Source organism: Oncorhynchus clarkii, unplaced genomic scaffold (genome assembly GCF_045791955.1).
Source record: "Oncorhynchus clarkii lewisi isolate Uvic-CL-2024 unplaced genomic scaffold, UVic_Ocla_1.0 unplaced_contig_12165_pilon_pilon, whole genome shotgun sequence".
In the NCBI taxonomy this organism is placed as follows: Eukaryota; Metazoa; Chordata; class Actinopteri; order Salmoniformes; family Salmonidae; genus Oncorhynchus; species Oncorhynchus clarkii.
In genome coordinates this window covers 137,638-151,955 of record NW_027258003.1, presented here as the reverse complement: position 1 = coordinate 151,955, position 14,318 = coordinate 137,638, and the positions used below count along the sequence as shown (strand labels likewise).

The 14,318-nt window shown below is 45.9% G+C and overlaps 1 protein-coding gene and 1 pseudogene across 1 annotated transcript in view; one reads left to right on the top strand and one right to left on the bottom strand.

Moving 5' to 3' along the window:
* The window catches only part of LOC139394459 (solute carrier organic anion transporter family member 3A1-like), a 49,972-nt gene that overhangs the window by 31,655 nt on the left and 3,999 nt on the right, over positions 1-14,318 (bottom strand). The window contains exon 3 of the mRNA XM_071142527.1: positions 5,099-5,197. Within this exon, the coding sequence (XP_070998628.1) occupies positions 5,099-5,197 (99 nt within the window). The remainder of the gene's footprint in view (positions 1-5,098; positions 5,198-14,318) is intronic.
* On the top strand, positions 10,126-10,923 carry LOC139394456 (hatching enzyme 1.2 pseudogene; annotated as a pseudogene).

Sequence of the window (14,318 nt, the reverse complement as noted above, 5' to 3'; positions counted from 1 at the left end):
TATAACACAGTAGGGATACCAGGGGGAACACATATAACACAGTAGGGATACCAGGGGGGGGCATATAACACAGTAGGGATTCCAGGGGGAACACTGGCTGAATCCCTTCTGACTTCAAAATGTCCTGAGTCACTCCCCTCCTCAAGAAACCAACACTCAACAACTAAACAGACTACAAACTACAAAAAACAAACAAACAAACTACAGACCTGCATTCCTTCTTTCGATAAAACTACAGACCTGCATTCCTTCTTCCGATAAAACTACAGACCTGCATTCATTATTTTCCTGTAAGTGGGGCAGACGTGGATCCTCTCTACGTTCCACCCAGGTGAAGTGGATCCTCTCTACGTTCCTACCAGTTAACGTGGATCCTCTCTACGTTCCTACCAGGTGACATGAATCCTCTCTACGCTTCTACCAGGTGACGTGGATCCTCTCTACGCTTCTACCAGGTGACGTGGTTCCTCTCTACGTTCCTACCAGGTGACGAGGATCCTCTCTACGCTCCTACCAGGTGACGTGGATTCTCTCTACGTTCCTACCAGGTGACGTGGATCCTCTCTACTTTCCTACCAGGTGACGTGGATCCTCTCTACGCTCCTACCAGGTGACGTGGATCCTCTCTACGTTCCTACCAGGTGACGTGGATCCTCTCTACGTTCCTACCAGGTGATGTGGATCCTCTCTACGCTCCTACCAGGTGACGTGGATCCTCTCTACGCTCCTACCAGGTGACGTGGATCCTCTCTACGCCTCTACCAGGTGACGTGGATCCTCTCTACGTGCCTACCAGGTGACGTGGATCCTCTCTACGCTCCTACCATGTGACGTGGATCCTCTCTACGCTCCTACCATGTGACGTGGATCCTCTCTACGTTCCTACCAGGTGACGTGGATCCTCTCTACGTTCCTACCAGGTGATGAGGATCCTCTCTACGCTCCTACCAGGTGACGTGGATTCTCTCTACGTTCCTACCAGGTGACGTGGATCCTCTCTACGTTCCTACCAGGTGACGTGGATCCTCTCTACGTTCCTACCAGGTGACGTGGATCCTCTCTACACTCCTACCAGATGACATGGATCCTCTCTACGCTTCTACCAGGTGACGTGGATCCTCTCTACGCTTCTACCAGGTGACGTAGATCCTCTCTACGCTCCTACCAGGTGACGTGGATCCTCTCTACGTTCCTACCAGGTGACGTGGATTCTCTCTACGTTCCTACCAGTTGACATGGAGAGGATCTATGTCTGCACCATGTACTCTCACTACTAGTGTCCCCCAGGGCTCGGTTTTAGGCCCTCTCCTCTTCTCTCTATAGACTAAGTCACTGGTCATATCCTCACATGGTCTCTCCTATCACTGCTATGAGGATGGACCTCTCCTCTTCTCTCTATAGACCAAGTCACTCAGCTCTGTCATATCACTGCTATGAAGATGACGCTCAACTGCTTTTCTCCTTCCCCCTTCTGACACCCAGGTGGCAACACGCATCTCTGCGTGCCTGGCAGATATCTCAGCTTGGATGTCGGCCCACCACCTCAAGCTCAACCTTGACAAGACAGAGCTGCTCTTCATCCCAGAGAAGGCCTGTCCACTCAAAGACCTCTCCATCATGGTTGACAACTCCACACTGTCACCCTCCCAGAGTGCAAAGAACCTTGGCGTGACCCTGGACATCACCCTGTCATTCTCTGCAAACATCAAAGCAGTGACTCCTGCAGATTCATGCTCTACAACATCCATAGAGTACGACCCCCCCTCACACAGGAAGTGGCGCAGGTCCTAATCCAGGAACTTGTCATCTCCCTTCTGGACTACTGCAACTCGCTGTTGGCTGGGCTGCTCGCTTTTGCCATCAAACACCTGCAACTTATCCAGAATTCCAGTTGACGCTCGCATCCACTACAAGACCATGGTGCTTACCTACAGAACAGCAAGAGGAACTGCCCCTCCCTACCTTCAGGCTATGGTCAAACCCTACACCCCAACCCATCCACTACAAGACCATGGTGCTTACCTACAGAACAGCAAGAGGAACTGCCCCTCCCTACCTTCAGGCTATGGTCAAACCCTACACCAACCCATCCACTACAAGACCATGGTGCTTACCTACAGAACAGCAAGAGGAACTGCCCCTCCCTACCTTCAGGCTATGGTCAAACCCTACACCAACCCATCCACTACAAGACCATGGTGCTTACCTACAGAACAGCAAGAGGAACTGCCCCTCCCTACCTTCAGGCTATGGTCAAACCCTACACCAACCCATCCACTACAAGACCATGGTGCTTACCTACAGAACAGCAAGAGGAACTGTCCCTCCCTACCTCCAGGCTATGGTCAAACCCTACACCCCAACCCGAGCACTCCGTTCTGCCACCTCAGTTCTCTTGGCCCTCCCACCCCTACTTTATTAAGGAAAAGTGTACTTACTATGCCTCTGATATGTGGTTGTCCCACCCAGCTATCTTAAAATGAATGCACTCACTGTAAGTCACTCTAGATAAGAGCGTCTGCTAAATGACTATATGATTATGATTATATATATATACACATATGATTATATATTACACAGCAGACTCCAGGGGGAACAAATATTATATATATATACAGTAGAGACTCCAGAGGGAACAAAGATTACATATACACAGTAGAGACTCCAGAGGGAACAAAGTATATATATACACAGTAGAGACTCCAGAGGGAACAAAGTATATATATACACAGTAGAGACTCCAGGGGGAACAAAGATTATATATACACAGTAGAGACTCCAGGGGGAACAAATATTATATATATATACAGCAGAGACTCCAGAGGGAACAAAGATTATATATACACAGTAGAGACTCCAGAGGGAACAAAGACTATATATATACACAGGAGACTCCAGGGGGAACAAAGATTATATATACACACAGCAGAGACTCCAGGGGGAACAAAGATTATATATACACAGTAGAGACTCCAGGGGGAACAAAGATTATATATATACACAGCAGAGACTCCAGAGGGAACAAAGATTATATATACACAGTAGAGACTCCAGAGGGAACAAAGATTATATATATACACAGGAGACTCCAGGGGGAACAAAGATTATATATACACAGTAGAGACTCCAGGGGGAACAAATATTATATATACACAGTAGAGACTCCAGAGGGAACAAAGATTATATATATACACAGTAGAGACTCCAGAGGGAACAAAGATTATATATACACAGTAGAGACTCCAGAGGGAACAAAGATTATATATATACACAGTAGAGACTCCAGGGGGAACAAAGTATATATATACACAGTAGAGACTCCAGAGGGAACAAAGATTATATATATATACAGGAGACTCCAGGGGGATCAAAGATTATATATATACACAGTAGAGACTCCAGGGGGAACAAAGATTATATATATACACAGGAGACTCCAGGGGGAACAAAGATTATATATACACAGTAGAGACTCCAGAGGGAACAAAGATTATATATATACACAGGAGACTCCAGGGGGAACAAAGATTATATATATACACAGTAGAGACTCCAGGGGGAACAAAGTATATATATACACAGTAGAGACTCCAGAGGGAACAAAGATTATATATATACACAGTAGAGACTACAGGGGGAACAAAGTATATATATACACAGTAGAGACTCCAGAGGGAACAAAGATTATATATATACACAGGAGACTCCAGGGGGAACAAAGATTATATATATACACAGTAGAGACTCCAGGGGGAACAAAGATTATATATATACACAGGAGACTCCAGGGGGAACAAAGATTATATATATACACAGTAGAGACTCCAGGGGGAACAAAGATTATATATATATACAGCAGAGACTCCAGAGGGAACAAAGATTATATATACACAGTAGAGACTCCAGAGGGAACAAAGATTATATATATACACAGGAGACTCCAGGGGGAACAAAGATTATATATACACAGTAGAGACTCCAGAGGGAACAAAGATTATATATATATACAGGAGACTCCAGGGGGATCAAAGATTATATATATACACAGTAGAGACTCCAGGGGGAACAAAGATTATATATATACACAGGAGACTCCAGGGGGAACAAAGATTATATATACACAGTAGAGACTCCAGAGGGAACAAAGATTATATATATACACAGGAGACTCCAGGGGGAACAAAGATTATATATATACACAGTAGAGACTCCAGGGGGAACAAAGTATATATATACACAGTAGAGACTCCAGAGGGAACAAAGATTATATATATACACAGTAGAGACTACAGGGGGAACAAAGTATATATATACACAGTAGAGACTCCAGAGGGAACAAATATTATATATATACACAGGAGACTCCAGGGGGAACAAAGATTATATATATACACAGTAGAGACTCCAGGGGGAACAAAGATTATATATATACACAGGAGACTCCAGGGGGAACAAAGATTATATATATACACAGTAGAGACTCCAGGGGGAACAAAGATTATATATATATACAGCAGAGACTCCAGAGGGAACAAAGATTATATATACACAGCAGAGACTCCAGGGGGAACAAAGATTATATATATACACAGTAGAGACTCCAGGGGGAACGAAGATTATATATACACAGCAGAGACTCCAGGGGGAAGAAATATAACACTGTTTTTGATCACACAGCAGCAGAAACCAAGGAAAAGAGAGACACAGTGCTACGTATGGTGGAGAATTCAGCCAGAAGTTGTAGTGTATATTGTACCATATTGTTGTCTGAATGGGAGAGATACCCAGTAGGCTATGCTTGCATGTGTGTTAAACATGTTTTGACACAGGGATCACTTCCATATACTTCAAATGATCAAGACATTGCAGTACAATGCCACATTACTGTATTAAAGACATGGTCAGGGTTGGGATCAATTCCATTTCAATTCCAGTCAATATTAGGAAGTACACTGAAATTCCTATTCCAATTCTATTCAAAACTTTTTCAATTGGGAACATTTGGAATTTGGTCTCCTTTTGGAATTGACTGGAATTTATGTAGAATTGACACCAACTCTGGACATATTATATATATATATTATTAACAGGTACTGACTTGTGTCGATGAAGACAGCGTCCACATAGACTTTGGTGCAGAGGGATCCTAATATGAAGCCACAGGCTGGGCCAAACACCAGCGTGGAAAATACTATACCTAAAGAGAAACACAGACAGGACATTTTAATAGTAACATCCACAACGTCAAAAAGACACTTCTCATTGGTAAGGACACGTTTAGACAGATTTATACGAAGGCAAATGTAACCTTTCATAACTTTCCAGTGAAGGCAGAAAAATATACCTTCTTTTTATACAATTGGACGACTGTATGCTGCAATGTCACTTTTAGGAGCGACACAGCCAAATGCACAGAACTGGGAGTTATAGATCCGTCATTCGCATTGAAAGCAAGTCTAAGAAGCGGTAGATCTGTTCTATGTGCGCTATTTCTATGCTTCCTGTTCTGAAGTGTAGTTATTGTATCTTTTACTTGTGGTTTTGGACACCAGCTTCAAACAGATGAAAATACAACATTGTTGGTTCTGGAGAATATCACAGCGGTTTAGATGGTACAGTGGTTCTATACACTAGGCCTGCTTGTTTTGTCACATGAACTGAAAATAGATGAACTATTAGAATTTTAGCAACCAGGAAATGGCAGAGTGAGTTCTACATAGCACCTTTAAAAGTTAGTTATTTTAAGAAATATAAATATTTTCAGTTCTAAGCCACAAGAGGGCGGCAGTACTCTGCACATATCTCTCTGACCAGGACCCTTAACACGTTGCCACTACCCTGCATATCTCTCTGACCAGGACCCTTAACACGTTGCCACTACCCTGCATATCTCTCTGACCAGGACCCTTAACACGTTGCCACTACCCTGCATATCTCTCTGACCAGGACCCTTAACACGTTGCCACTACCCTGCATATCTCTCTGACCAGGACCCTTAACACGTTGCCACTACCCTGCATATCTCTCTGACCAGGAACCTTAACACGTTGCCACTACCCTGCATATCTCTCTGACCAGGACCCTTAACACGTTGCCACTACCCTGCATATCTCTCTGACCAGGACCCTTAACACGTTGCCACTACCCTGCATATCTCTCTGACCAGGAACCTTAACACGCCACTACCCTGCATATCTCTCTGACCAGGACCCTTAACACGTTGCCACTACCCTGCATATCTCTCTGACCAGGACCCTTAACACGTTGCCACTACCCTGCATATCTCTCTGACCAGGACCCTTAACACGTTGCCACTACCCTGCATATCTCTCTGACCAGGACCCTTAACACGTTGCCACTACCCTGCATATCTCTCTGACCAGGACCCTTAACACGTTGCCACTACCCTGCATATCTCTATGACCAGGACCCTTAACACGTTGCCACTACCCTGCATATCTCTCTGACCAGGACCCTTAACACGTTGCCACTACCCTGCATATCTCTCTGACCAGGACCCTTAACACGTTGCCACTACCCTGCATATCTCTATGACCAAGACCCTTAACACGTTGCCACTACCCTGCATATCTCTCTGACCAGGACCCTTAACACGTTGCCACTACCCTGCATATCTCTCTGACCAGGACCCTTAACACGTTGCCACTACCCTGCATATCTCTCTGACCAGGACCCTTAACACGTTGCCACTACCCTGCATATCTCTCTGACCAGGACCCTTAACACGTTGCCACTACCCTGCATATCTCTCTGACCAGGACCCTGTTGTCATCAGATCCCTGACAGCTCAGCATCAAGATGGGAGGGCCAGGGAGAACCTTCGAGAACATCTCCTGATGAAATCATTGGCCACTCTAACCGATGGATCACTAGTCACTTTATTAACCCCACTTTAATAATGATGTTTAGACATCTTGCACTACTCATCCCAGATGTATATACTGTATTTTATACCTTCCAGTTCCAGCTGACAGAACCTTCCATTTACAGCTGTCCCCTGACCCTCACTTCTTCATTCTCTCCTCACAAACACATGAGCCTTTGAACAGGGCCATTGAGGAAGGCTCGGTTTATGTCAGGGATACAGTCAGGGATACGGCTGGGTAGCAGTGTGTACAGGACAGAGAGAGGCTGGGTAGCAGTGGGTACAGGCTGGGTACAGGGCAAAGAGAGGCTGGGTAGCAGTGGGTACAGGCTGGGTACAGGACAGAGAGAGGCTGGGTAGCAATGGGTACAGGCTGGGTACGGGTACAGGACAGAGAGAGGCTGGGTAGCAGTGGGTACAGGCTGTGTACAGGACAAAGAGAGGCTGGGTAGCAGTGGGTACAGGCTGGGTACAGGACAGAGAGAGGCTGACATATGGCTGATCTCATCATACTACTGACTGAGGGACATATGGCTGATCTCCAGTTCATACTACTGACTGAGGGACATATGGCTGATCTCATCATACTACTGACTGAGGGACATATGGCTGAACTGCATATCATACTACTGACTGAGGGACATACAGCTGATCTCATCATACTACTGACTGAGGGACATATGGCTGATCATCATATCATACTACTGACTGAGGGACATATGGCTGATCTCCAGTTCATACTACTGACTGAGGGACATATGGCTGATCTCCATATCATACTACTGACTGGGGGACATATGGCTGATCTCCATATCATACTACTGACTGAGGGACATATGGCTGATCTCATCATACTACTGACTGAGGGACATATGGCTGATCTCATCATACTACTGACTGAGGGATATATGGCTGATCTCAACATACTACTGACTGAGGGACATATGGCTGAACTGCATATCATACTACTGACTGAGGGACATACAGCTGATCTCATCATACTACTGACTGAGGGACATATGGCTGATCTCCATATCATACTACTGACTGAGGGACATATGGCTGATCTTCATATCATACTACTGACTGAGGGACATATGGCGGATCTCATCATACTACTGACTGAGGGACATATGGCTGATCTCATCATACTACTGACTGAGGGACATAGGGCTGATCTCATCATACTACTGACTGAGGGACATATGGCTGATCTCCATATCATACTACTGACTGAGGGACATATGGCTGATCTCATCATACTACTGACTGAGGGACATACGGCTGATCTCCATATCATACTACTGACTGAGGGACATATGGCTGATCTTCATATCATACTACTGACTGAGGGACATATGGCGGATCTCATCATACTACTGACTGAGGGACATATGGCTGATCTCATCATACTACTGACTGAGGGACATAGGGCTGATCTCATCATACTACTGACTGAGGGACATATGGCTGATCTCCATATCATACTACTGACTGAGGGACATATGGCGGATCTCATCATACTACTGACTGAGGGACATATGGCTGATCTCATCATACTACTGACTGAGGGACATAGGGCTGATCTCATCATACTACTGACTGAGGGACATATGGCTGATCTCCATATCATACTACTGACTGGGGGACATATGGCTGATCTCCATATCATACTACTGACTGAGGGACATATGGCTGATCTCATCATACTACTGACTGGGGGACATATGGCTGATCTCCATATCATACTACTGACTGGGGGACATATGGCTGATCTCCATATCATACTACTGACTGAGGGACATATGGCTGATCTCATCATACTACTGACTGAGGGACATATGGCTGATCTCCATATCATACTACTGACTGAGGGACATATGGCTGATCTCCATATCATACTACTGACTGGGGGACATACAGCTGATCTCATCATACTACTGACTGAGGGACATATGGCTGATCTCCATATCATACTACTGACTGAGGGACATATGGCTGATCTCATCATACTACTGACTGAGGGACATATGGCTGATCTCATCATACTACAGACTGAGGGACATATGGCTGATCTCATCATACTACTGACTGAGGGACATATGGCTGATCTCCATATCATACTATTGACTGAGGGACATATGGCTGATCTCATCATACTACTGACTAGGGGACATATGGCTGATCTCATCAACTTTATTATCATCTGGATGGACAAATGGATGTGCTTTTCATTCATCACATGTAACTTTAATAAAGATACAACAGTATATTTGGGTAATAGGTTAGCTATTTTATAAACTATGAGAACAGGGGTGTTTCCTGCAAACAAAGCAGCTTAAACCCTTAGTGAGGACTGTTTAAGACAACATGGCTAAGAGAGGTCTGTCAGTGAGCTAGTCCCACCCAGAATAGCCCTAATGGATGAGCTGGAGACTGGACCAGCTGGAAACCGACCTGTGTGTGTGTGTGTGTGTGTGTGTGTGTGTGTGTGTGTGTGTGTGTGTGTGTGTGTGTGTGTGTGTTGCAGGCCCGGTTCTAACATTTTTGGGGCCCCCCGCCAAGAGATCAAAGAAATATTGTGGCCCCTCTCTTGAACGTTAAAGTACATGCCCTGCAGTTCTACACATTTTGCCATGGGGAGTTGAGAAAATGTTGCATTTTTAAAGCCAGTTTTCTGCAGTTGTACACATTTTGCCATGTTAATGATATCTGAGTGATACTGACTAATAATTCTAAACATTGTTATCTGGCTGATTGAAGGTCAGTGACTGACATAACAAGTGAAAAACAGCTGATGCACAACCACATTTCAAACTTGCACCTTGTGTATTCTACTAATTTAACTCTCAACAGTAAGTTGAGACCCTGAGTTTCCCCCAAAAAATTATATGATTACATTTTTGGGGTCGGCGACCGCTCATGTCGCTTATGCCTGGAGCCGGCCCAGTAGTCCTAATGGTGGTTTTAAACAAGAACTCCAGCCTAGTAAATGAATCCTTGTGTAAACTGTAGATGGAGTCCTCCCTTCAGAAGTTTATTTAGAACTAACAACATGGACCCCAATCCTTAATCCTCCTGCAGACACACCTATAGAGGTCTGTATAAAAGCCCAGGACTGACCAGACAGAATCACACATCAAGACTCAGTGCCAAGGAGCCTCTCCAAAGCATCTCAAAGACCAAGACATCTAGAGTATCTTCACTGCCAGATCCAAGGAGCCATCCACACACTGAAGATGGAGCAAAGCCCCTCTCTAACCATCCTGCTGCTGGTACTGGGCCTCTCTCAGGCCCAAATGGACCACAGTGGACCAGCCATGTGGATAGACCACCTTGAGGCTGTAGATATCACTGAGAGAATTCTGACCGCTAATAACGGCTCTGATGAGATGCTGATGGAGGGAGACCTGGTGGTACCAAGAACCAGAAACGCCATGCAGTGCATGCAAGGAGGAAACAGCTGCCTGTGGAACAAAGCCTCTAGCGGATACGTTGAAGTGCCCTACACAATAGAAGACAGCAGATTCACTCCCTCCGACAGGAAGGAGATTGAGCATGCCGTCCAGTCGTTCCACAGCAAGACCTGCATTCACTTTGTGCCACGTGGCAACCAGAAAGACTACATCAGCTTTGAGAGTTTGAACGGCTGCTACTCTTCTCTCGGGAGAATTGGAGGGAAACAGACGGTCTCTGTTAACAGCGTTGGCTGCATCTTTCTCGGCATCATTCAGCACGAGACCCTCCATGCTCTGGGATTCCAGCACGAGCAAACCAGGAGCGACCGTGACCAGTACATCAGGATCAACTGGAGTAACATCGACTCTAACATGGCCTATAACTTCGATAAACAAAACACCAACAACCTGAACACTCCCTATGACTACAGCTCTGTCATGCACTATGGAAAAACAGCCTTCTCTATCAACGGGATGGACACCATCACCCCCATCCCCAACCCCGACGTGTCCATCGGCCAGAGACAGGGGTTGTCCACCACTGACATCCTGAGGATCAACCGACTCTACGGCTGCTGAGAGGAAGACATCAAGTCACAGGAGGAGGAGAGTAAAGGTGAAGATGTCTACAATACATCTGACACATTATCCAGTGTCCTGTTCATTCAAATCATCAGCCGTGTGTTATTCACAATAATTCACGGCTTCTCATGTCTTATTGCCTTATCGGATTTAGATCAAATAAATATTTTGTAGTACAGAATAATGTGGTTTTCTGTATCACTTTGGATTGAAACATAGAAATAAAAGCATTTGAAACAACATTATTGAATCTTCATGTGTTTCTCTGATGACACTATGGTGCTGTATATATGTTGACAATGTATCCTCCAATGTTTCCGGAAGTTGCTGTAGCCTGGTTCTAGCCTGCTGGTAGCCTGGTTCTAGCCTGCTGGTAGCCTGGTTCTAGCCTGCTGGTAGCCTGGTTCTAGCCTGCTGGTAGCCTGGTTCTAGCCTGCTGGTAGCCTGGTTCTAGCCTGGCGGTAGGCTGGTTCTAACCTGCTGTAGCCTGGTTCTAGCCTGGCGGTAGGCTAGTTCTAGCCTGCCGGTAACCTGGTTCTAGTCTGCCGGTAGCCTGGTTCTAGCCGGGCGGTAGGCTAGTTCTAGCCTGCCGGTAACCTGGTTCTAGTCTGCCGGTAGCCTGGTTCTAGTCTGCCGGTAGCCTGGTTCTAGCCTGCTGGTAACCTGGTTCTAGCCTGCTGGTAACCTGGTTCTAGCCTAGGGGTAGCTTGGTTCTAGCCTGCTGGTAGCATGGTTCTAGCCTGCTGGTAGCTTGGTTCTAGCCTGGTGGTAGCCTGGTTCTAGCCTGCTGGTAGCTTGGTTCTAGCCTGCTGGTAGCCTGGTTCTAGCCTGGCGGTAGGCTGGTTCTAACCTGCTGTAGCCTGGTTCTAGCCTGGCGGTAGGCTAGTTCTAGCCTGCCGGTAACCTGGTTCTAGTCTGCCGGTAGCCTGGTTCTAGCCGGGCGGTAGGCTAGTTCTAGCCTGCCGGTAACCTGGTTCTAGTCTGCCGGTAGCCTGGTTCTAGTCTGCCGGTAGCCTGGTTCTAGCCTGCTGGTAACCTGGTTCTAGCCTGCTGGTAACCTGGTTCTAGCCTAGGGGTAGCTTGGTTCTAGCCTGCTGGTAGCATGGTTCTAGCCTGCTGGTAGCTTGGTTCTAGCCTGGTGGTAGCCTGGTTCTAGCCTGCTGGTAGCTTGGTTCTAGTCTGCTGGTAGCCTGGTTCTAGCCTGCAGGTAGCCTGGTTCTAGTCTGGTGGTAAACTGGTTCTAGCCTGGCGGTAGGCTGGTTCTAACCTGCTGTAGCCTGGTTCTAGCCTGCTGGTAGCTTGGTTCTAGCCTGGTAGTAGCCTGGTTCTAGCCTGGCAGTAGCTTGGTTCTAGTCTGCTGGTAGCCTGGTTCCAGTCTGCAGGTAGCCTAGTTCTAGCCTGCAGGTAGCTTGGGTCTAGCCTGGTGGTAGCTTGGTTCTAGTCTGCTGGTAGCTTGGTTCTAGTCTGCTGGTAGCCTGGTTCTAGTCTGCAGATAGTCTGGTTCTAGTCTGGTGGTAACCTGGTTCTAGCCTGCTGGTAGCCTGGTTCCAGCCTGGCGATAGACTGGTTCTAGCCTGCTGGTAGCCTGGTTCTAGCCTGCCGGTAGCCTGGTTCTAGCCTGCTGGTAGCCTGGTTCTAGTCTGGCGATAGCCTGGTTCTAGCCTGCTGGTAGCCTGGTTCTAGCCTGCTGGTAGCCTGGTTCTAGCCTGCTGGTAGTCTGGTTCTAGCCTGCTGGTAGCCTGGTTCTAGTCTGCTGGTAGCCTTGTTCTGTCTAATGACACATTAACTACAGAGGTCTAATGACACAGTGACTACAGAGGTCTAATGACAGTGTTATTAGGCCTCTGTAGTCACTGTGTCATTAGGCCTCTGTAGTCACTGTGTCATTAGACCTCTGTAGTCACTGTGTCATTAGACCTCTGTAGTCACTGTGTCATTAGACCTCTGTAGTCACTGTGTCATGTAGTCACTGTGTCATTAAACCTCTGTAGTCACTGTCATTAGGTTTACGTAACCTAGTGACTGGTCAGAATCAGTCCCTCAGTCAGCCCCTTAGTCACGCCATTAGTCTTGATGGTGATTTAAATGTAGGGGAGAGATTAATTTGAGAGTTAATCCAGGGCTAGTATTTATTAGTTAGAGCCACAGAGTTAATCCAGGGCTAGTATTTATTAGTTAGAGCCAGAGAGTTAATCCAGGGCTAGTACTTGTTAGTTAGAACCACAGAGTTAATCCTTGGTTAGTACTTGTTAGTTAGAACCACAGAGTTAATCCTGGGCTAGTACTTGTTAGTTAGAGCCAGAGTTAATCCAGGGCTAGTACTTGTTAGTTAGAGACAGAGTTAATCCAGAGCTAGTATTTATTCGTTAGACCCACAGAGTTAATCCAGGGCTAGTACTTGTTAGTTAGAGCCAGAGAGTTAATCCAGGGCTAGTACTTGTTAGTTAGAGCCAGAGAGTTAATCCAGGGCTAGTACTTGTTAGTTAGAGCCAGAGAGTTAATCCAGGGCTAGTATTTATTAGTTAGATCCAGAGAGTTAATTCAGGGATAGTACTTGTTAGTTAGAGACAGAGTTAATCCAGGGCTAGTACTTGTTAGTTAGAGCCACAGAGTTAATCCAGGGCTAGTACTTGTTAGTTAGAGCCACAGAGTTAATTCAGGGATAGTACTTGTTAGTTAGAGACAGAGTTAATCCAGGGCTAGTACTTGTTAGTTAGAGCCACAGAGTTAATCCAGGGCTAGTACTTGTTAGTTAGAGCCACAGAGGTAATCCAGGGCTAGTACTTGTTAGTTAGAGCCATAGAGGTAATCCAGGGCTAGTACTTGTTAGTTAGAGCCACTAAAGTAATCCAGGGCTAGTACTTGTTAGTTAGAGCCACAGAGTTAATCCAGGGCTAGTACTTGTTAGTTAGAGCCACAGAGGTAATCCAGGGCTAGTACTTGTTAGTTAGAGCCACAGAGGTAATCCAGGGCTAGTACTTGTTAGTTAGAGCCACAGAGGTAATCCAGGGCTAGTACTTGTTAGTTAAAGCCACTAAGGTAAACCAGGGCTAGTACTTGTTAGTTAGAGCCCGAGAGTTAATCCAGGGATAGTACTTGTTAGTTAGAGACAGAGTTAATCCAGGGCTAGTATTTATTAGTTAGAGACAGAGAGTTAATCCAGGGCTAGTACTTGTTAGTTAGAGCCACAGAGTTAATCCAGGGCTAGTACTTGTTGGTTAGAGCCAGATAATGTTGTAAAGAATGGAGTCATTATGATATAGTGTTGAATTGAGTTTTTCTTCTCATATACTAGCCACTGTATTCTGCCTGTTGTGCTGATGCTAAATTACCTCATTACCATCTGTTACTGTCCTCATCATTCTCTCTCAGCACTTAACCTCTATGGCAGG